The sequence below is a fragment of the Pleurodeles waltl genome, chromosome 9 (genome assembly GCF_031143425.1).
Source record: "Pleurodeles waltl isolate 20211129_DDA chromosome 9, aPleWal1.hap1.20221129, whole genome shotgun sequence".
Taxonomy (NCBI): Eukaryota; Metazoa; Chordata; class Amphibia; order Caudata; family Salamandridae; genus Pleurodeles; species Pleurodeles waltl.
This window is the reverse complement of record NC_090448.1, coordinates 1,085,670,184-1,085,693,729: the sequence shown is the minus strand read 5'-3', so window position 1 is coordinate 1,085,693,729 and position 23,546 is coordinate 1,085,670,184. Positions and strand designations below refer to the sequence as shown.

General features: G+C 44.8%; 1 protein-coding gene across 1 annotated transcript in view; it reads right to left on the bottom strand.

Annotated features, from left to right (window-relative positions):
- The window catches only part of TYRO3 (TYRO3 protein tyrosine kinase), a 364,403-nt gene that overhangs the window by 7,658 nt on the left and 333,199 nt on the right, over positions 1 to 23,546 (bottom strand). The window contains exon 18 of the mRNA XM_069208762.1: positions 17,515 to 17,651. Within this exon, the coding sequence (XP_069064863.1) occupies positions 17,515 to 17,651 (137 nt within the window). The remainder of the gene's footprint in view (positions 1 to 17,514; positions 17,652 to 23,546) is intronic.

Sequence of the window (23,546 nt, the reverse complement as noted above, 5' to 3'; positions counted from 1 at the left end):
AAGAGTGAGCTGAAGTGGCAGGGAGTGGGTTTATATGTACTGAAGAGGCCCGGGATGGCTTCAGGATTACGCTGCCTCAGTATTCCGTGATCACACATTTAATTGCAACAGCCGCGTTTTTAAGAGGAGGGCTTTGGGCACGGGCACCTTTTTATTTACAAATTAAGCACTGCTATACCTGCGGAATTATAAATCCAATAATATAATGTATTCAAATAAGGGAAAGCCTGCTTCCTGGGTGCTAGCGAGAATACCGCATTTGCAATGATAAAGCCATACATTGGGAAGGAGGACACCGCTTTCCAGGGAAGGACTACCTTGCTGGGTTATTACACTGCAGGGGGCTGAGGCGGAAAGAGCTACTGAAAGCACAAAATTATGATAACATTCCGCAGAAAGTCTTGTATGCTTTGAAGTGGAGGTCTGGTTTCTAAATACTCATTGCACCCATAGCACTCCATTTTCACTTGGGCAGAAATTAGAACTATGAATGAAATCATTAAGAAGTAGAGTGGCGAGTTCTGGAGGGTGCATGAGCCTCCTCTGGTGGAGAAGAAAAGGGGGGTAGAGGAATGAGTCAGCATAGAGAGCAGTGAGATCACCTCAGAGAGGCTGCTACCAATCTCGATATGTGTAATATGTAGGGCCTGGGCCCATTAGTCTGCCCTCATACCTAAGGAACATGCAGAAGCATCTTAGATTTAGGAAACATCTAAAAACTTGGCTATTTGCAACCTAGTTCTTTTTCCTGGCTCTTACAATGTATTTCAACTTCTCTGTTTAATTTCTGTTGGGCACTCCCCATTGTTGGGGAAGCTGTGCGCTTTATAAATCTTATATATAATTTTACACCTGTGCCACTGGTATGGCCTCCTCGCGCTTTGGGCTCTGATACTTGTGCACTTTCACATAGGTCTGGGTTTTCCCACAGACGCAGTGAGTTGTTGCGTGCAGTGTGCCTCTCCTCATTGTATTTAATAAAATCCTACATTCTCTCTGCACTAAAGCTCGTAAGATCCCCATTGTTGAGGATGCTGTGAGAAGTGAGGCACAGAATTGTGTATTGTTTCTATTGTGTAAGGTGCTTGTTGCTTTGTGAAAACTCTTGAGTTAATGAAAGTCCACCTGTGTCTGTGCTGTATGTGGCAGGCTGCCTCTGGGGGGCAGCAGCCTGGTGGTGGCCGCAACAGATCATCTGGCGTTAGTCTCTTCTCATCTGCATCACATGGGCCCTGGTGTTTGGTATGCCACCCATAATCAATAATGTTAGCCAACAAGGACTTGCTATAATATCTGTAATGCACTTGTACGCAAAAGGCACCAGGAGTACCACAACTGCAAAAGGCGTTGATGGAGAATGAACGGAACAAGAATGTATTCAGGTGTCTTTGAAGTTCTTCCCTGGAGGATAAGGGGGAGAGCATTCTCAAAGTGGGGCACCTCCAGCAGAAATAGCCCTTCTGATCCGATAGAACTCTTGGGGTCCCATGGGGTGATAACAGTCGAAAGAAATGTACAGTTTAACAGTAAGGAAAGCTTAAGCTGAATTTGCTCCCTTAGCTGAAGCCAGTGTAGGGTTGGATGAGTACACGAGATCTAGGCCCGTCGTCAAATCTCTGTAATTTATGGACTGTTCTGCCTGGACGACCGAGGGGCAGTAATCTAGCCTGGAAGGAACCCTTGCAGCTAACGCTGTGGAATGTAAAGAAGGTGGTAAAAAAGTTAGTATTACGCAGCAGCTTTAGAAAATAGTATTCCACACCCGCCGCACTTTCCAGCGAAAAGTGAAGTTAGGGTAAAAAATAATACCTACGATCTAGACAGTGTCTGTTTGTCAGAAAAGCCAAAGTTCCTCTGACCAACATGTCATATGACCCCTATGAAGCTCTTTCTCCACAGCTAACTTTTTTTATTAATAGAAACTTGACCAAACCTAAATAGCAGAAGAGGATCATCAGCATAAGAGGATATCTGAAAGACAATGACTGAATCAGAGTCCCAGGGGCTGGATGTAAAGATTGGTAGTCCTTGTGGTGTGCCACATCGCAGAGTGGTTTCTGGACATCTAAATGGAGAAAGGAAGACCAGCTGAGTGCTATCGGACAGACAGCAGCAGAACAAATCTAATGCTGAATGTAGCAGACCGGCAGCCCTTAAGCATTTGGCCAAAATGTTGTGGTTGACTGTTTCAAAGATGGCGGACAGGTACAGCAAAAAAAGTCCACCTTGTCCACCCTCGCCCAGCAATGCTATCATCACTTCCTCGATACTGTGCCTGGGACAAAGCCTGCTTTCATAAAATCTGCACAATACAACACATCCCTCACAACAATAATACCAACAACATAGTTAAAAAGTTATTAAATGTTCGAATTTTCTTCTAGGGGATTTTAAGACAACCTATCTGCTAATCTTGTTTGAAAAAACAGACAAAATATAATCTTCATGCTAGTCTCCTCCATGTATCTCCAAACGGTTCTAGCAAGAAGTATCAGCTGGGGCAACAGCTTTTCAAGTCTTAGCCATGACTGGTAACAATTAGGCAGATTTTTTAATTACCGGTGTTTCAATCAACAAACTTTTGCATCTTCCTCTACCATGTCACACACCTTTATGACCGGTTTTGGCCTGTGACCTGTGACCTGGTGGTAACATTATGTTGTTGCATGGTGGTTGGAAAAATTATTTGTCCTATTTACAAAATCATGTGTGAATCTATGCACTGTAGAGGTGCAGATATAGTGTTGTTAAGTGTATGCATTCAAGGATTCTGAGAATCTCCAATGTGCCATGGAAATGGATTGAAATCAGACCACATGTCCTGCTTCCCGTATAATGTATTTTCTCAAGATATGCCAGCGTTATTGTTGGGAAATCTGAAGACCTCCCCCAATCTTAGTGAGCAAGCTACGCCCCTGGACGGGTGGGTGTGATGTTATAACTAGGGGTGTGCGGGTAGCTCCGCTGGTGGAGCTAACAGAGTTTTTAGGACTCCGTTAGCCCCGGCAGTAGAGCAGAGCTCACCCGGTGTGCGCTGCAGTCCAGTTATGGGCTGCACAGTGCAAGCGCAGACAGTCTGCACCTGCGCTGTGCAGCCCATAAATGGGCTGCAGCACGCACCGGAGCCTGGGAGCAGAGGCGAGACGAGGAGGAGAGGAGGACCCCCTGGAAGACCCAGGTAAGTCCTCGTCTCTTTCTTTGTTTTGCCGTTGTTTGTGCACACTGGTGCACAAACAAGGACAGAAACGGCAGCTTTTTCTGCCTACGGCCCTTGCCTCAATTAAGGCCAGGGCCATAGGCAGCAAAAGCCGCCGTTTCAGGCCCCTTGTGCACTGTCCTGTCCTGTGTGCACTGCACACACTGGGCAGCACAGTACACAGCAGGCCTGGTAGTTTTTTTTGCCTATGGCCAGGTCTGAATTCAGGTCACGGCCATAGACAACAGAAGAAGGCTGCTGTTTCAGGCCTCTTGTGCACCAGCCTGCCCCGTGTGGTCTGTACACAGGGCAGGCCTGGGCACAAGAGGCCTGAAACGGCATCATTCACAGCCTACGCCCTCCTGGATGCGCCTGATCTCGGAAGCGCTAAGCAGGGTTGAGCCTGGCTAACTAGGTCCAACCCCTCTTAGCGATTATGAGATGGGGCACATTCAGGACTCCGTGGGTCACGGAACTCCGCCTCCGCGAAATTCCATGGAGTTTTTATTCAGCTCTGCAGAATTCTGCAGGCGGACTCCGCGAACTTCGCCTAGGCCTAGTTATAACATGTTGCCCACCCACCGAAGTAGTGTTTATATCTTGATAGCCATAACTCGAGTGTGCAAGTGGAAACTGTAGGATGGCGCGACTACAGAACGAGCGAGGCCTAATGGAGACACACGCTGAACTCCTAGCCGGTCCTCGGCAACTTAAACTGCATAAAAACATAGGTGGGATTCTGTGTTAGTGTGGTCTACCGTGCACCAGACCCCCTCTCTCCACCTTCGATCTCTAAGATTCACCAGTAGACGCTGAAGTGATATATTTTGTCTTTCTTGCATTCCACGTTCCTTTGCAGGTTTTAAAACTCTTGCAAATTAACGGTGGGAAACATGCGCCATGACTGCATATTTTTATATTGTTGGTGACATAATAGACCACTACTATAACCAATGAAAAATGAATAGAGGTGAAATGGTAGCATTTCCAAATATTTAATGGGTGACCGGCAAGATTGGCCTCTTTTCTGCCACTGGCAGGAGAGGTACTTCAAAGGAGTAAATAAATACGGATATAAATGTTTGCTGAGTGTTGGTATAAGGATCCAGGACTTTACTCCAGCAAATCAGTATTTGGCGCATGCAAATTACATAATCTAAAACGCATATGATTCGGGCTCGTCCAATGAGGATTTTATGTGACTGTTTATGGTGGACAGGATCATCCCGGTAACTGAAAGAAAGCAACATTGTTCTGGACATAAAGTATGTGTGCAATAATCAAAAAATCCACACAGGCTATTGCATACAGTGCCACTGGATGTCAGTGTAACATCAAAATCCAGAGGTTATACATGTTTTGCTACGTTTAGATCATGCTGGAACCAAAATGCTTCTAACGGGGCCTATTTATGACATTCACGTATATTTGACATGATATTGCACCAGCCAGCGGAGTGAAGGAGACGTCTATTCAACAATGATGCTGCAGACACTGCCACAAGATGTCAGCTTAACATAATAAAACAAGGATTTGCAGTGCAGTAGGTCTCACATTTGCTTGAGTTACAGCTATCGGTGTTGTAAATGCATAACTGACTTTTTTTCACACATAAATTGGTCAACCCTGCCGAATACTTTGGTTCTCTCAGTCACATAATTCCAGTGGCCCTGCATATAACTAAAGCACTTCCATTTACCTTCTTCCTCTATCTACAGCAACAAATTACAATATTGCCATTTATTATATTTATATTATTATTTTGGGGTCCCCTCCAGCCTAATGTGGGGACCCAGAGATGACCTAGGCAGAAAGAGTACATCGTGCTGATCGTGTTGATGGTGGTCCCATTGTCCTAGGGCCATCACATGGTGAGTTATGGGCTAAATGTTTTGTAAAAGAAATACCCTACAAAACATTATGGGGCGAGTTTCCGAGTGCTGCGAATATTATAGTATCTTGACTGTAATGTTCAGATCAGCCCCTACAGGGCTCCACAATAAAAATTGCATTTTCAGTAATGCAGTGTAACCATATATTTAGCCCCTAAAGGGCGTAGTGCAATAGACATTTTCAGGCCTAGTAGGCCATCTAGAATAATATTACAAACAAGGCCCTTGAACACAAACTACTTCCAGCTGTAAAACAAATGTTCCAGTAATGAGAGAACTTAAATAGACACTGAATTTGTGGGAGGGGTTATTCATTTGCCCCCTCCACCCACCTAGTGTGGAGAACCAGAGATGGCCTAGACAGAAAGAGGGTGTTGTGCTGAACATTTTGATGGTGGTCCCATTGCCCTAGGACCACAACACAGTGAGTTAAGGGCAAAACATGTTTTGTAAAAGGAATGCCCTGCAAAGGATTATGGGGCAAGTTTCTGAGTGCTGCGAATATTGTAGTATCTTGACTGTAATGCTCAGAACAGCCCCTAGAGGACACCACAATAAAAATAGCATTTCTAAGAAATATGGTCATGTAACCATGTAGTCAGCCCCTAGAGGACATAACCACATGAAAAGAGAATGGCAAAAAGTAATGCAGTGCAACCATATATTTAGCCTCGAGAGGGTAGTGCCGTATACATTTTCAAGCCTACTGCAATAATATTACAAACAAGCCCCTTAAAACACAAACTACTCCCAGCTGTAAAACAAAAGTTCCATGGATGAGAGAGCTTAGAGACACTGAATGGTGGGAGAGATTACTATTTTTGGGTCCCCCCGACCTAGTATGGGGACCCAAAGATGACCTAGGCGGAAAGAGTGTGCCATGTTGAATGGTTTGGTGGTGGTCCCATTGTTGTAGGACCACTACAGGCTGACTTATGGGCCAACATGTTTTGTAAAAGAAATGCTTGGCAAAGCATTATAGGGCGACTTTCCCGAGTGCAGTGAATACTGTAATATTGGCTCTCCTGTTGTGCCAGAGAGCTGCGTTGAAGATTTCCATATTTTTATTGTTTAAAATGCGCCAGTTTGAATATTCTTCAACTGCTAAACTTGTATATAAGCAGTACTCATGTAAAGTGCTCCTCTGATCGAGTTTGCGCTATATGCAACTTCACAAACCTAAGCGGTACTCATGTAAAGCGCTCCTCCAATTGAGTTCACGCTATATGAAGCTTAAAAAATAAAATAAAATAAAAAAGAACTCCCCTCCAGCTTGCAGCCTTTGGGCGCAGACACCACAAAGAAACTGCGGCATGCCCAACAATAAGGAAGAGGAAGAAACAACATATGGACAAGGAGCGCGAAGCAGAGAGGCAATAGAAAAAGTAGTACAGTCACACTAAGGTATGTGGCCGATCGTGCAATAATCCACGTAACAGGGTCAGTCTCCAAGGTGGTAACAAAGCAGCCTCAAGGTGGGACAAGCATAAAACATTTACCTACGAAATCAAGGGAATTTTGAAAGGCAGGCCAAGGAACAAATGAAAGTGATGGGCATGAGTAGATTACAACATGTGCGCTGCCCAGGCTCGACCTAAAAACAAAGGTCACACAACTTTTACGTTGGGTCCACCTGCTGCCAGCATGCTTCTAATGGGCACTATTTATAACACACTGTAGATGACATCACAATGCAACAATCCTATAAAGAAGCACACAAAACATCGAATTGTTAAGATCTGTAATACCATTGAATACATGCTTACTGATTGATTTTGGTATTAAAAGTGCCTCATGAAGTGTTACTGTTGCTTCAGAGCACTCAGTTTCACCTCAAAACAAGTAAGAATGCAGGACACTTCAAATCCGGTCGTATCCGAGGCCGATGCCCGTCACATTGCTTGGGCGCTCCCACAGCTATGCTCTCCCCGGCAGAACATCGTATGAATAGTCTGGTTTTAATCGCTTCCTACTACAGCCATAGCTGCCAAGGTTTCAGACAGCCTATGTGTGACATTTCAAAAATTTCAGTGTACTTATGAATGACATTCAATGAGTATGAGTGGCACTTTCTCCTGAGCAAAATCAAGCAATGAAGACAAGGGTAACATATAAATATCAGCAATTACACCCACTTGAGCAACAAGAAACGCTAAGAAGATCTTAAAACTGCTGCAAAGCACCAGAAATGGAAGGGCACTAACCTAGTGTCCAGTTTTCTTAAACCTGTGATCATGACGAGCTAAAAGCAAATTAAGTAAGGATTGGAGAAGGTACTAGCGGCACTTATTAGTCTGTAGCGAGGAGCACAACGAGAAGGTATTAGATTAATTTTGGCACTCATGTGCTACAGTCAGCAAGTGTTAAGCCCCCCACCTACTTGGCCCCAATACTCTTACCAGCAGCTGCAACATAGTTCAGGACCACTCTCAGGCCTGGTCGGGTAAGATCGCCTCTTCTCATGTGCTTATGTAAGCTTGCCCATGTATCAGGAGCACTCTTACGGCTGTTTTGACTAATAAAGCTGGCTGCCACTGGGTGTCATTGTCTGGCAGCTAATTTAAAAGAATTGAGCCATTCACAACAAGGCAGGGAATTAGAGAAATCCCGCTTAGTTTTCTCTTCATCTTGTTTGCATGAGAAATTACTGTTCATGCAGTAATGCGGGAACTTAATTTAAATTGAGTTAACCTAACGCGACATGCGTGGCACTTGGCAGGACTGTACAGTTGATCATGGGCCATTTGAAGACTGACTGCACTTTTCACCTTGTGCTGAAAAACCCTGTTCCCTCCACTCTGCTCATCACTAAAGCAAACCAATATTGCAATCCACAGTCAAGCCTGTCGAAAACAATCCTTCACCTCAGTGCTGTACAGCACCAACAATGATCCTTCAACACACCTAACAAATTGCTAACTCAAACTGCGAGCAAAACCATTGGTTTAATAACAGTACCTCACAACCTCCTGGCTCCATCCCTTTTCAGCAAACATAACCCTGGGTTTAGGAAGCACCACGGGCATCCTGCATACCCGAATACCTCCTTGCTCTACTAACAGTGGCACTAATCTCTGGTGGCAGCTTAGGTCATTTAATGAATTGCAAGCACAAGGTACACTTTCCAGATTGAGAACGAGCATTTATTGGGCCTTTTGATCGTTATTGCTCTATATATGTGCAGCTAGATTTGAGTAGATTGACGTAGAGGTAGCCAATAAAATTATTCAGGGTGCTATTTATAACTCCAAGCCAAGGCTCTGCTAGACTGGGGACCAAAAGGAGGGAGAAAGAAAGGAAAACCGGAGGAAGGACCGTCTCCATTTATGCCCCCAGGAACTAGAAATAATTTTTTCTCCTGAGATAAATGGATCATTGTCGACTTGGCGAACCTAGCTGGAAGGTGTAGTGTCGCTTCACTAGAGCGACCTACCATGTTCATGGTACCTGTGTGGCGTGGCGTGCTAGCTGTGATGAAATAAATGAACGCACACATACACCAGAGTTGCAGGGTTTGCCGGTGGTGTGCACAGGCAGGTCCCCCTACGTACATCACCCCTGACCATTCCCCGGCAGCCACCAGTATTTATTACTAATTGGTCACGAGATTTCAGGACAACCTCAAAGTTAGACAACATGAAAGGGGTGTAACAGGAATTCACCTTAGCTTGCATCATGTGGTGGTAGTGCCTGTGCTGTGATTATGTCATGGGCACGACACTACATCCCTCCCCAAATTAGACAAAATGAAACACAGCAAAACAAAATGAAAACGGAGTATGGCATGTACTGAAAAGGGCATGGAACTACAGTAAGGATGCCAGTGCGAAAGTGGCCAGGTGCACCCCTGGAAAAGCAAATTACTAGCAATGTTTTCACATATGGCAAATGGGAAGAACGTCAAAAACAAAGTCGAATGAGATCAATCGCCAGCCTCACACTAGATGATCCTCCAATCTGATGGACGGCTTCGAGTTGCCCCGTAGTTCGTATCTGGTGCTGTTGGTATGACCTGCTTGTGGTTCTGGCGGGGTGTCCTCTGACTCACTTACAGGATCCATGTTTGGTGGCTCCGGTACACATTCTGGGCCGGGTGATGGCAGATATGCGGAGGAGGGGCATTCAGTCTGACACAATAGATCGAGCTCATCTCCCTGAGGCCCATCACCCTACTGAGGGGCAGACAGCTCTGAGCTGGGGTAAAACCTCTTGAACGCTGAGATGTTTCAGGCAACTTCTTCTGTCCTATGACAGGCAATGACCTTATGCCCTGGCACTGGATTACTGTCCAGGGGTGTTGCTCAAATGTCAACCTGAATCTACTCTTGTGGAACCGGTCAACTCGCCCATTGATAAGTGTCTAGGTGCTTGTCTGGTGGTAGAGTGGGGAGTCTGACGGTAGTTACGTAAACGAGTAGATAGCTAACTCCGTAGCCTGTTGCCCTGCCAAGGCGATTCTGATGACCTTGTTTAAATTTCTCATAAATCTCTCTACCTCCCCATTCGATTGAGGCCAACATGGAGTGATTTTCTTGTGAGAGATTCCCATCAATGTCAGATATGACGCAATCTCTTGGCCTTGAAAAATAGGTTTGTTATCCATCCTTTTTTCTTTGATCAGCCCATGGGGGGCTATAGCTTTTTCAATCTAAGGAATCACTTTGCTGGCATGCAGAGAGGGCAGGAGTTCGCCTTTGCGATATTTTGAGTAGTCTCCAGCGCATGTCATTGATTGATCTGCACAGCCTCTAATGCCTTTAGGAGGAAGTCATCTTGATTGGTGGCTAGACGAATCACCACTTTGGAAAGTGGAAGGGGTTGAGACCATTCGGTCACGTACTTCATGTGCTGTTCTATCTCCCACGCCTCATCTTCTTCTTCCACTGTGGCTGCTCAAGGGTGCCGACACAAATAGTCGGCAGGATTGTTAGATCCGGGGGATATTCAACTTGGCAGTTTTACTCTTGAAGTTGGAGCATCCATTTCCCAATCCGCAGAGGCGGCTTTGACGCAGTTCCCCATAACAGTGGTATCAGGGGCTTATGATCCATAGTGATGATAAATGGACAGCCATATACGTAGACATGAAAATGCCTACACCCCCAGTGGATCACAATTGCTTCTTTTTGCAAGTATCTCTGCTCTGCCTCTGTAAGGGACTGGTTGGCATATGCACAGGGGTCCATTCTTCTCCTTCCTGTCATTTCATTAACACCGCCCTTGGGCCGGCATTCACTTATAATGTAGTCGCTTTGTGTCGATCAAAGTGCCTGAGAGCAGTAGCTATGGATAAGGCACCATATTGGTGGCTTGAAACGCTGACTCCTGCTCCCATCACCACGGTACCGTAGATTTAGTGAGGTATCGGATTGGTTGGGTCAGCAACGTGAGGTCTTTAATGAAATGTCCACGGTAATTGACCATCCTTAAGAAACTACAGACCTCGGTCACTGTTGTTAGGGGAGGTGCTTCCTTAATGTCTTGAACTTTGGCTAGGTTGGTGGCCACTCCCTCAGAAGAGAACACATATCTGAAGAAATTGAGCTTTTGCTTCAGAAATTCTCATTTGCTGCAATGGAGCAGGAGGCCCGAGTCTTGGCTCCTCTGCAGAACTTTCTTTAGTTAGAGATTATGTTCAGGTATGGTCTTGGCATGAACAAGAATGTGACTGCTGACGTTTATGACACCAGGGAGGTCAGCGAGAAGCTCATGAATCACATTTTGGAATACCTCCACGGCACTCAAAATGCCAAAGTTCAATCTACGGTATCGCCGGAGGCCCACATGTGTTAAGAAAGTGGTGATATAGCATGACTCTTCGGTGAGGACCAGCTGACGGTAGCCGGATTGTAAATCTAACTTGGAGAACCAACAATAACCACTTGGCTCACCAATGATGTCATCTATCGTGGGGGTGATGTGTCGTTCCCTCCTGATGGTGGCATTGGGCAGTTTCATGTCGACAGAGTCTCACCTCACAAGGTTGCTTAGGCTTCCGGGCTAAGACAATTGGATACACCCAGGGTGTTGGCCCTGCCACCTTCTCAATTATTCCTGCTGCTTCAAGCATGTCAAGCTTTTTCTCTAATGAAAGCAAATGAAAAGCAATGTGACAATGCTGGAGAGCCACTGATTGTATTGACTTGTCTATGTGTAGTTTTATTTCTTTGTCTTTCAGACACCCAATGCCATTGAAGACATCTGAAAAGTCCCCAATGATGTCTATTATGGACTCCTGATAGACTCCAAATGCGAAGGCCACTATGCTGAGAGCTCCTGCAGCTTGGCATCCGAGTAGCATACCATGGCCATCCTCGGCAACATAGACCTGGGATTCAACGGACTGGGATCGATATGCGATGGTTGTCCTAAACTTTCCTCGCATGGCGAGTGGCTTGCCTTGGCTGTACATGAATACCTTGATTTTGGCTAGGCTTAAGCTAGGAGATGGTGCCATTGTCCAGTACATGTTGGAGGACATTATGTTGATGGAGGCCCCTGTGGCCATGACTGGTAGGGTTGTGTGATTCCCCAGGACTACTTGGCATTGGGGAAACTGATGTATGGCTGGGCAGCTGCGCCGATAGTGAAAATAGAGTCAATGGTGTGTTTCCCATTGTCAGCTTCAGCCATATCACTGCTTCCTTCAGGTGCTTCCAGATTTGCATTCAAAGTGGATTGCTCAACTCGCCCTTTGGTCGATTGGTACACTCTTAGGAAATGATTTATCTTCCTGCACCCTGCGCACCTCTTTCCACTTGATGGGCACTCTGTCAGGTGATGAGTGGGTCCTATGCAGTAGCTGCATGTCCTGGGCACCGTGTAGCTCCTCTTGGGCTTAGGTCTGCTGAGCATTGGCGTGACTGCATTGACTGGTTCTACTTTTATCGGCTTGTTCAGTACGGCTTCCATGTGGGACGCCCGAGCTTTAGAAAGCACCTTCATCCGCCCCATTGTGAGAATGTATGCCAGCAACCATCCAGACTCTTTGAGAATGTGTTCATGCAGCTTTGTCGATGCACAACTTTTGATGATTTATCATCTGATCTCTTCATTCTCGTCAGCGAACTGGCATGTGTAGGATCATGGCTCTTTTCTGTGCATTTTCCACCCTAGTGGCTTAAAAAAATAGTAGCACTCTCTCGACCCAGTCCTTCCACCTGGACTCTTGAGCTGATGGTGCGCCTTCAACACTGAAAGGCTCTACAGGCAGTACGGTGGCCATCATACTGCAGAATACATCACTTCTGGGCTTGGCACCTTTACAAGGGTGTGGGGACTTGACTGAGTTACCCTGATTGCGTCTGTTGTGGGTGCATGTGGGTTATGGGCCTGAGTGGGCCCACTACACATAGGTTGGCATTTGCATGTGGTTCCCTTTCTTTCCCCCCTTTTTCTTTTGAAATTATTTGCAGAGGAAAATTATTTGTCTTTTTGTCTTTTTTTCTTTTTGGGCCTCAGGCCAGGTTCATGTGCAGTCCTTTATCACACTTCCCCTCAAAATGCTACCTTCCAGCCTGAAATGGTCATGTGTCGACAACCTGACTCACCATCAACTGGGATGGCTGTTCTCTATATTTCTTCTCTGGTTACACGTATGTTGTGCAGGGCTTGACAGCAGGGGGCGTTCTTCCTTGAGAATGGCACACAAGTGGTGATGCACAGATGGTTGGATTCTTGGTGGGCTCCCGCTGCAGGGTGAGTTACTCCGCCCCCTGCCGGCAGTCAGTTCTGCGGTCTGCATTGATCGAGTGGGCTCTGATCTTGGCACCAGTGCACCACGTGGGTGTGACGATGATGGATGCACGTGGCACGAGTGCCGTGCTACTAAAGAGAGGATTGCGGCTACCATGGTGGTTTGCCCATGGGGGTATCATTGTCATCGCCAGAATTGTGTCGCTCCACTGGAGCGGCCTGGTATGTTCACGGTACCTGTGAGGTGCAGCATGCCATCAGTAATGAATTATAAATTAACGCACAGAAACAACGGAGTTGCAGGGTTTGCAGGTGGTCTGCACAGGCAGGTCCCTCTTCGTACGTCACCCATGACCATACCCCACCAGCCACCAGTATTTATTACTACTTGGTCACGTGGTTTTAGGACCATGTCAAAGTGAGACAACATAAAAGGGGTGTAACAGGAATTCACCTGAGCTTGCATTATGCGGTGGTAGTGCCTGCGCTGTGATTACATCATGGGCGGGACACTACAGAAGGGTTAGCAGATGTTACAATTTTTGACATGTGCTTGAGTGACCACGTACAAGCCACTGCGTACACTGCTTACAATATGCAACTTGTCATCAACAAATCACTAATTTCTGAAACACCACACAAGAGCCAGGGTGCATTAGGCTATCCCAAAAAACGTGCATAACTGGGGACAGTGTTCATAGTGTCCTGGAAGGAAGTGGTCATCCTATAAAACGTGTGCACCTACTGGAGATTTCACATGTTTCATTACACATTTACTACCCCGTTGCATTTTTATTACATTGCAGAATGTTATGCTCAATGATTCAGTACTTTAGTCAGAATCACATGATGTCAGTGAAGTGCCGAAGCCAGGTTTGGAACCCAGTTCCCCAGAAGTTGGCAGCTCAGTCACTAAACCACCTGCTTTCCTTCAGTTACATTTTCACAAGCTGGTACTGAGAAAGTCTAAGTGGCCCCGGGTGTGCATCCGCCTACATGTACCTGAAGGGGGTATTCACGTGGCACCTGGGACCCCGAAGCTGCAGCTCACTGCAGAGCTGACGCCCGGCGTTTATCTCCACATACTGGCGTGCCTGCCAAGCCTTCAAAACCGAGGCTCCCACAGTGGTTGTAATAGCACGAGTCATCGTATTTAAAAAGACTCCAGGCTCCGAACAGGCGGCATGAAAATGTGAGTTTGCTTGAACAGGTTTTAAATACGCCACAGAGTAGATTTCAGGATTCTAAACTTATGACTGGATTTTCTTCTGCTAATGAATTTATTACAGTTTTACTGAAATTCCAGAGTGGAATCAACTCAATCTTTACCTCCCTAGAATCATATGAAGGAAAAAAGCATTTATATATATGATAAAATGCCTACTCCAATTTATAATCTTAGCAATGCACGTGAGCAGTCCTTGCTGTAGTACACAAAATAAGCTGCCTAGAATGAAAAACTAGAGTGAAACTCCCTACCATCTGCAAAAATATATTTCCCTCTAATGTGAATTACATTTGACAGCATACTCCAGACAGATGGAAACTCACAGTGGTCTTCTTGGAAGGATTCGCAGATAGACTACTGTCAGAAACAGCCAGCAGTACGAGGGTATAGGAGCTTCCTTTGCTAATAACATGACTTTACTAATATTTCAAACAATAATTTGTGAATTGTTAAAGGTCTCTCTTTGAAGAATATCTCTTCCTCCTCCATTCCCAAGCTCTGCTTTCTAGTAGATGATACTATACCCCTGGTGGATCATTGCACCGGAAAAGGGGGTGAAGAGTTGCATAGCGACGACTCGGATATCATTAAGATATAATATTTACGTAATACAATTAAAAACACAATTATGATCTTTCATTTCAGCCGCTTGTTTGTGTGGATGATCTGATAACCAGGCGTACAACAGAGAAGGTGACCGTGAAGTAATACTGTTTCAGAGGTGATTCTATTTTATAGTGTTACATCAGTAATACACCACGGACCTCATTAGGCAATACACAATGACCTCACTGCCTGGAGTGGCATCCCCCGTAGGGATATCGCTCTGGGCAGCTACAAGTCTGCCACTGTTTCCTGGCCCCGTATTATCAGATCTCTAAACTCTATACCAGATAGTCCACTGCAGAACTGCAAGAACTGTGGAAAGCTGTTGTGTCCGCCCTTCATCCCCCCAAATGCATCACTTGTGGGGGAGCAGAAAAAGCTTCAACCAGCTGAATTTAAAGACTGCCTACTCCCCTACCTTACGGCCTATGCTCCGGCTTCGACATGGTTTCCCACAACACACTCATCCACTGCCTGCACCAGATGGGAATAACTGACAACACGCTCAGATGGATGACATCTTTCCTCACATCATCTCCTACGCCAATGACTCTCAGCTCGTCCTATCACTCTCAGCCGACCCCACTGCTACCAAGACAAATTTCCACAATTGCATGAAGAACGTCTCAGCATGGATGAAGGACAACTGCTTAAAGCTGAACACAGATAAGACAGCAGTTCTCATCTTCGGCAAAAACACCGCCCTCTGGAACAATTCCTGGTGGGCGTTGGAGCTCGGCCTCACCCCCGTGCCGAAAGACCTCACCCCCAACATCAGCATCATCCTAGACAGCAAACTCTCCATGAGACATCAAGTCAACTCTGTCGCCTCAGCCTGCTTCCACATGCTTCACATGCTCTGAACAAATTTCTGAGCGGCTCCCCATCAACACACAAAAGACAGTTACTCATGCCCTCATTACCAGCCATCTTGACTACGGCAGTACACTCTATGCAAGCATCACTACTGATCTCAAGCAAAGGCTCCAACTAATACAGAACGCAGGCGCCAGACTGATTCTTGATATGCCCAAGAAAGCCCACATCTCCCAGCACCTGAAAGACCTCCATTGGCTAACTGTCCAAAAGAGATGCCACTTTAAGCTCCTTACCCATGCCTACAAAGCCCTCCATGACCAAGGACCTGTTTACCTGAACCAAAGTCTGCACTTCCACCACCCTCACAGAAACCTCTGCTCCGCACACCTGGCCCTTGCACAGATCGCTCACACACGCCTCTGCCATGCTGGAGGTCGTGCCTTCTCTCATCTCACTGCAAGGCCTGGAATTCCCTCCCCCTCTGACCCTTCCCAATGCTGACCAAATTAAGGAAAGTACTCGATCTGGCTCTTTGATTGAGACCTGCACAGAGCGCCTGGATATCCTCACGGGTGACAAGATGCACTCTACAAATACTTGATTGATTGATAAGACAGACTCTAGTTTCTGGTGGATGTCCGACATGACCCTAGACCCATCCTCCCTATCTTCACTCAGCACAGGCTTTTCATCCTCCACTTTAGCAATATACCCTTAATCTGACTGGCAAAACACATTCATCCTTAAAAAAACAGATTGAGATATCTTTTCAAGAAAACATTTGAAAGTGTGGCACGTTCTTTAAACTAATCATTAATATGGGTTACAAAAAAATGTTGCATAAAGGGGTTTGCTGTTAGTCCATAAAGGTATATATGAAACCCTTGGAAATTCCCCCTGATACCTCATTGGTCTCTTTGTGATCACATGCCAGTCAATAGTTCTGTCCAAAAAACAACAAGCAACATTACATTACAACAATAAAGTAGACAACTACACGAACACACAGCCCATGAGAACAACACAAAATACAAACAACACAACAAAATAGCACACCTCAACAATATCCCACAAACCATCACAAAAGCCTGGCAGCAACACAAAAGAATATGCCAACTACACAGCAACACTGCTTACTAACACAACAGAAAGCAAATAACACAATATGAATAGAAAATAACAGGAACAGCATAGCAACACAGATAATTTTACAACACAAAAATACAAAACAGAAAAACACCTACACTATACTGTGACACCACAACACAAAAGCAAACAGGAAAGATTAGTTCAACACAATAAAGCAAAACAGCACAATACAGCAAAACAAAGCAACCACTCAACATCACAACACAACAACAAACTATCAGCCACCCATCAACTTGGATGTAAAGGACATTTACTATTTTATAATCCATGTGCTCCAGAATGTAGGCATTTCCACACTTAGAAAGTACGTTTTGGGGGTTTATGTATGAATTGTAGACTGCACTGACAGACACACAATCTCCCCCTGTAGAGCCACCGGGAGATCATATGAGCTGCCGCCTAGGGCCTCAGGTTACATAAACATTGAATTCCCTTGAGGTCTTAACATACAATATTTTTGCACTCCTTATGCCCTATAAAAGGGTTTGATCCTATCATTTAAAAGTGTACCAACAAGTCGGTTTACCAGATTGCACACAATAAGATACATTTTCAATAAAAAACTGAATTCCAATGTGCACCCTTTTTCTTCTGTGGAAGGAGAGATATGTTTTACCTGTGTGTCATTCAAAGAAAACTATCTGTACGTTTTGATTACTGATACCTTTTATTGTAGTGACAAAGTATGCACAAAGATGAGTAAGCACATGATGCACTATTTTGCATCTATTTGACCTGCACTCTCAAGTCCTAGAACAAAGTGCTAATTGCGCCTGTACTGTTTCCAGTGTCCACCACTTCTTTTCACAAACATAACTCTTCTCCGGGGACCCAAAACACAACTTTGTAAAATTAAATATACAGGTAGAACCTGCCGCCGCTATTGGTGGGATCCAAGAGGACCATTCTGTGGTGAAGTGGCTACTTACAGATCATCCAGGCAATCGGGAGGCTGTTTTAATCTGTTTCCACCAATGAGGTAGTTGTAGATTTCGCAGTTTTCAATGCCGGCATAGGGGGTCTGCCCCAGCGTTACGATCTCCCACATGGTGATGCCAAATGCCCACTAAGAAAGGAACACAGATAAGGATAATGTTAGTAGGGATCGATCTACTCAAAATGTAGGCTTGGGCTTCACATCAGATCACAAAAGCTGCCTTCCAAATAAGTATTTCTGTTCCAAATGGCGTATACTCTTCTTGCTTGTGTGTGGCTTTCATTGGAAGCCATCAGTCTGAATACAAGATTCGAAATGCAGTTCTCTGACATCACAACAGATTTTTCTGTGTGTGGATTAGGCATGAGAGAAATTTTAATGATGCTGGCGAAATTCAGGTAATTCCCGAATTACACGAATTCCTGATGTTACACGAAATTCCCAAAATTAGACAAGCAACTTCACATAATTTTTGCCCACAAGACACTTCTTTGCTTATAAAGTATCTCATCAAGAGATTTTTTTGCTCCGACTAGTCAATTGCTGGCACCTTGCAGGAGTTTTTTTTGTTTAGCTGAAATGAGAACTTGTGTGAAAAGTGTATGCAAGATACAGCAAACCCCATTTTGCTTTAAACAAGTAATTTTCCAACATTCTTATGGTATTTCATGAAATTTCGCTGAAAAACACACAGATCTTCACTAACTCTTAGTAGGGACGTTACAGAGAAGCATTCACTCCCTGTCTTATCCCCACCTTGCCAAATTGTGCAGAGGCCTGACCAAAGCTGTGGAATGGCAGATGATGGCCCACCATCCCTCCCGCTGCTCTCAGGTCTCCATAGACTTGATGGACGAGCGAGAAGGCACATGGACATCAACCGCAGTCTTCGCAGCCATCCCCAGGTTTCAGAGGACCCCAAAATGACAAGGACATTTGGTCCCTGCGGAGAGTGGCTTTCAGAGAGATGACCTCAGTAAGGTGCCAGCTCCTGCTCTTGATCTGAGAACAAGGACTGCAGCTTTGCGTGGGAGGCAATGAGGATAATGTGGGAGGGAGGCTGGATGTTGGGTTTTGCTTTTTATCTTTTGGTGGAGAATTAAATGGAGGGTAGCTGGCGAGGCTGGCCGGAAGCCAGGTATGGATATTTTGTTAAATGTTATGAGTAGCCTAGTTTTATTTTATTTTACTTATTTAATGTGTTTTTATATAGCGCAGACTTTACCCGAAGGTGTCAGAGCGCTTCACAATAGGCAAAGTAAAGATACAAGAGGAGAGGAATTACAAGTGAGCCTGTTACAAAAGCAAACGTTACATTACATGAGGCAATAGTGATAATTGTGCAAATATCAAAAAATACACGAGGTAGCAAACGATACGTTACGAAAGGAAAAAGTGACGTGTGCAGGTTACAAGAGCAAATAAAGTACGAGTAGAGGAAAAAAAAAAAGAAAAAAAAAGGTTGTAAGGATACACCCAGAGTAGCAGGACATAGTAGAGGTACCCCAGTTACATTTTGACTGAGGGGAGGTTTCTACCAAGTGGGGTGCTGGAGGGGGCAAGACACGAGCTATGTCTTATTTTCAAAGTAGAACTTGAGGAAGGGTAATTACTTAAGGGAGGTGAGGCCGTGTTGTGCCTGGTTTCCCAGAATTCCCCTAAATCTGCACTGCTGATATGTGGCATCAGCTGTGTATTGGGAGGGGGTTTGAGGGCCACACACAACCTTGTTGTTCCATTTGATCCTGGACAACTCGCGCTTCACTTGGAACCCTTTGGTGGGAAATGACTAACCTGTCAGCTACCCCTCCCTAATGCTGTTTATTCAGTTTGGATCTTTTATACAACTACCTGGGGCTCCTGTCATTGTGGATGGAGGAAATGGAGAAAAGGACTCAGGAGCCCACCCTCTATGCAGTGGCACTGGCAGCTAGTATTTAAAGGAAAGGAATGCCAGTGCTAAAGACAAAGGGAGATAGAGAGAAATGAGGGCAGTGGGTTAAATAGCATGGGAAGAGGGCAGAAGAGCAAAGAACATATTGAATTATATAAGAAAAGTTGTACGGAACAGGGATGCTTTTCCAAAGTCACCTTATACACAAGAGCAAAGCTTACAATGAGTACAATGTGGTTCGGATCAGAGGTGGAAGTTCCCTTTTGCTGATAGTTTGATCTCTATGTATGTACAATTTTTATACTGTACAGGGAGTGCAGAATTATTAGGCAAATTAGTATTTTGACCACATCATCCTCTTTATGCATGTTGTCTTACTCCAAGCTGTATAGGCTCGAAAGCCTACTACCAATTAAGCATATTAGGTGATGTGCATCTCTGTAATGAGAAGGGGTGTGGTCTAATGACATCAACACCCTATATCAGGTGTGCATAATTATTAGGCAACTTCCTTTCCTTTGGCAAAATGGGTCAAAAGAAGGACTTGACAGGCTCAGAAAAGTCAAAAATAGTGAGATATCTTGCAGAGGGATGCAGCACTCTTAAAATTGCAAAGCTTCTGAAGCGTGATCATCGAACAATCAAGCGTTTCATTCAAAATAGTCAACAGGGTCGCAAGAAGCGTGTGGAAAAACCAAGGCGCAAAATAACTGCCCATGAACTGAGAAAAGTCAAGCGTGCAGCTGCCACGATGCCACTTGCCACCAGTTTGGCCATATTTCAGAGCTGCAACATCACTGGAGTGCCCAAAAGCACAAGGTGTGCAATACTCAGAGACATGGCCAAGGTAAGAAAGGCTGAAAGACGACCACCACTGAACAAGACACACAAGCTGAAACGTCAAGACTGGGCCAAGAAATATCTCAAGACTGATTTTTCTAAGGTTTTATGGACTGATGAAATGAGAGTGAGTCTTGATGGGCCAGATGGATGGGCCCGTGGCTGGATTGGTAAAGGGCAGAGAGCTCCAGTCCGACTCAGACGCCAGCAAGGTGGAGGAGGAGTACTGGTTTGGGCTGGTATCATCAAAGATGAGCTTGTGGGGCCTTTTCGGGTTGAGGATGGAGTCAAGCTCAACTCCCAGTCCTACTGCCAGTTCCTGGAAGACACCTTCTTCAAGCAGTGGTACAGGAAGAAGTCTGCATCCTTCAAGAAAAACATGATTTTCATGCAGGACAATGCTGCATCACACGCGTCCAAGTACTCCACAGCGTGGCTGGCAAGAAAGGGTATAAAAGAAGGAAACCTAATGACATGGCCTCCTTGTTCACCTGATCTGAACCCCATTGAGAACCTGTGGTCCATCATCAAATGTGAGATTTACAAGGAGGGATAACAGTACACCTCTCTGAACAGTGTCTGGGAGGCTGTGGTTGCTGCTGCACGCAATGTTGATGGTGAACAGATCAATACACTGACAGAATCCATGGATGGCAGGCTTTTGAGTGTCCTTGCAAAGAAAGGTGGCTATATTGGTCACTGATTTGTTTTTGTTTTGTATTTGAATGTCAGAAATGTATATTTGTGAATGTTGACATGTTATATTGGTTTCACTGGTAATAATAAATAATTGAAATGGGTATATATATTTTTTTTGTTAAGTTGCCTAATAATTATGCACAGTAATAGTCACCTGCACACACAGATATCCCCCTCACATAGCTAAAACTAAAAACAAACTAAAAACTACTTCCAAATATATTCAGCTTTGATATTAATGAGTTTTTTGGGTTCATTGAGAACATGGTTGTTGTTCAATAATAAAATTAATCCTCAAAAATACAACTTGCCTAATAATTCTGCACTCCCTGTATATGGTTCTACGAGAAACCTTTTCCCTGTAGGATGAGCTAAAGAATCATATGCTTGGTATTCTACCCGCCTCCATGCCCATTACCAATAAAACAACAATACATAATGCCACAACACTGCTCTGGGCACTTGCTAAATACAAGATATCATGTGTTATTCCTTCTCTGCGAGTTCCCAAGCAGCAGAACTGCTTAATGAGATACAGTATATGACAAGCATGATGGCAATTACATAAAAGTACAAGGGACCAAGGGACATGTGTGGCTCCTCAGTTTGTTCGCCAACATATTCGCTGACGAGTAACTCTGACAGTACCCAGAGACAGCCCAAAATAATTGCAAGGGGAGAGATTTTGAAGGATTCGGATAACTTAAAACATGGGGATATTGCTGAACAGGGCATGGAAGATGGCTCAGGGCACGGCTTCTAAACAAGTGAGGTGAAAGACTGAAGAAATAACAGTTGAGTCATCATTACATTGTGGTAATACTGCATCAGGGAATACCGCTACCACGTTATCCAGTACTTTCAAGGTGTACTACCAAGTATTACCCCGAGAAACGGGCAATACCTGTGGAAAATGGTGTTTCCTCACTCAATCCAGCATGTTTTTTTCTCAATTCTGAGCAGTTCCGCCCACACAAATTTCATCAGATTTCGCTTGGTAAACTATGAGTGTGAAAACCAACAAAGGGACCTGAGATCATCTGTTAAGACCCAACCCTATTCTCACAGCTATTGATTTTGTGCCTATGGTGGAGTGAAAGAGCTCTGAGTACCTCCCACAGGGATGCAGCAAATTAAGGCTGTTTAAGGAGGTATCACAAAAAGGGGCATATATAAAGAGTAAAGTGTGCACATGGTGTAACATAAACTAGCCCAGGAGGAAGACAGGTAGGTGTGGGTAGAGCTAGACACTTGTCAGGAGAGGGAGGAAGAGCAGAGATAAGAAGCTGTTCAGGGCAATCACAGCTAGTTCAATATGGTACATATGTACAGAAGCGGCAGAGCTGGCTCCACTGCAAGAGGAAGGGCCCAGTAAATGCTGGGGAGCTCTGACAGCGGGACTAGAGGAAAGAGAAAGGCTAAGCAGAGACCTTGGGCCAAGGGATGCAGCTAGGAGGACAGACGTATGCCTCAGCAGGAGGATGAGTATGAGATGGAAAGATGCATTATCCAGAGCTTTCCACTGAGGTATACTATGGGCAGAGGTCTCACGGTGAGGAAGAGAAAAACAAAGAGGGAGTTCAAGACAGGCAGGCAGCAGCAGAACATTAGTAGCTGTATGGCTGTGGTTATTTAGAATTAATTTTAATTTAGTATTTATTTCCATTTACTATTTTGACGCTGTATTATTTCTCCAGCTTGTTTTTAATGTTAGGTCCTTCTTAGCGCTACGAAGCCTCCGGGTAGTATGGTGCTATATAAAACATTTTAACATAACATTAACATGTAGATATGGGTCTGGAGTCCTCTGAAGGCAGAAGTAATCGCTGCCTTCATAGGACGGCAGATTATTGTGAGTGAGATGATGAGTTGGCAGGTTGGAAGAGAGAAGGTCGGCAGGGACCACAAAGACAGTGTGAGAGATTAGAAACAGGAGTGTAAGAAGTTGGTAGAACAAGTTTTTGAATAGGCTGAGAAATATTGTAAGACACTCTCAGATAGAAACATGGTGCTTTCGAAGCCCTGCATTCAGACAGGTTTCATCTGGCTGTTGTTGAAGACCTATTGCAGACTGTACTAATACTGTTGTGTAGCCATTTTAGTTATAGCTCCATGCACATTATTTTAACATACTAGGCCTGCCGCTGTGCACTTTAACCTAGATATATTTTATTCGGCTTCACTTTATTATTATTACAATAGCCACTTTTACGGTCTGTTTTTTTCTGTCTCAAGCTAATTGTTTTTGCCTAGGCCAGCACTCAGTTCTCAAACAATACATTCTTGCTCACTCTGTGCTTCGTCCAAGGCTGCAGTAAGATAGATTGCGGTGAGCGTGGTGTGAAGCAAAGCATGGACTGCAATAACCAGGACGATACAGCATGACAAGATTAAAATTGTGACAAGGAGAGTAAAGCATCGAAAAAACGCTACCATATTGTCACAAGAGTCAATGGACTAATTCCGACCTAGGCTATAATAGAGCACAGCGTATTAAGCTCTAATTCTGCCCTTCAGGTACCCCTGGGAAGACATCATCCCCCATACCTGAGCAAAGGCCTGCGGTCCGCATAAGCAGCTGTAGCGAAGCG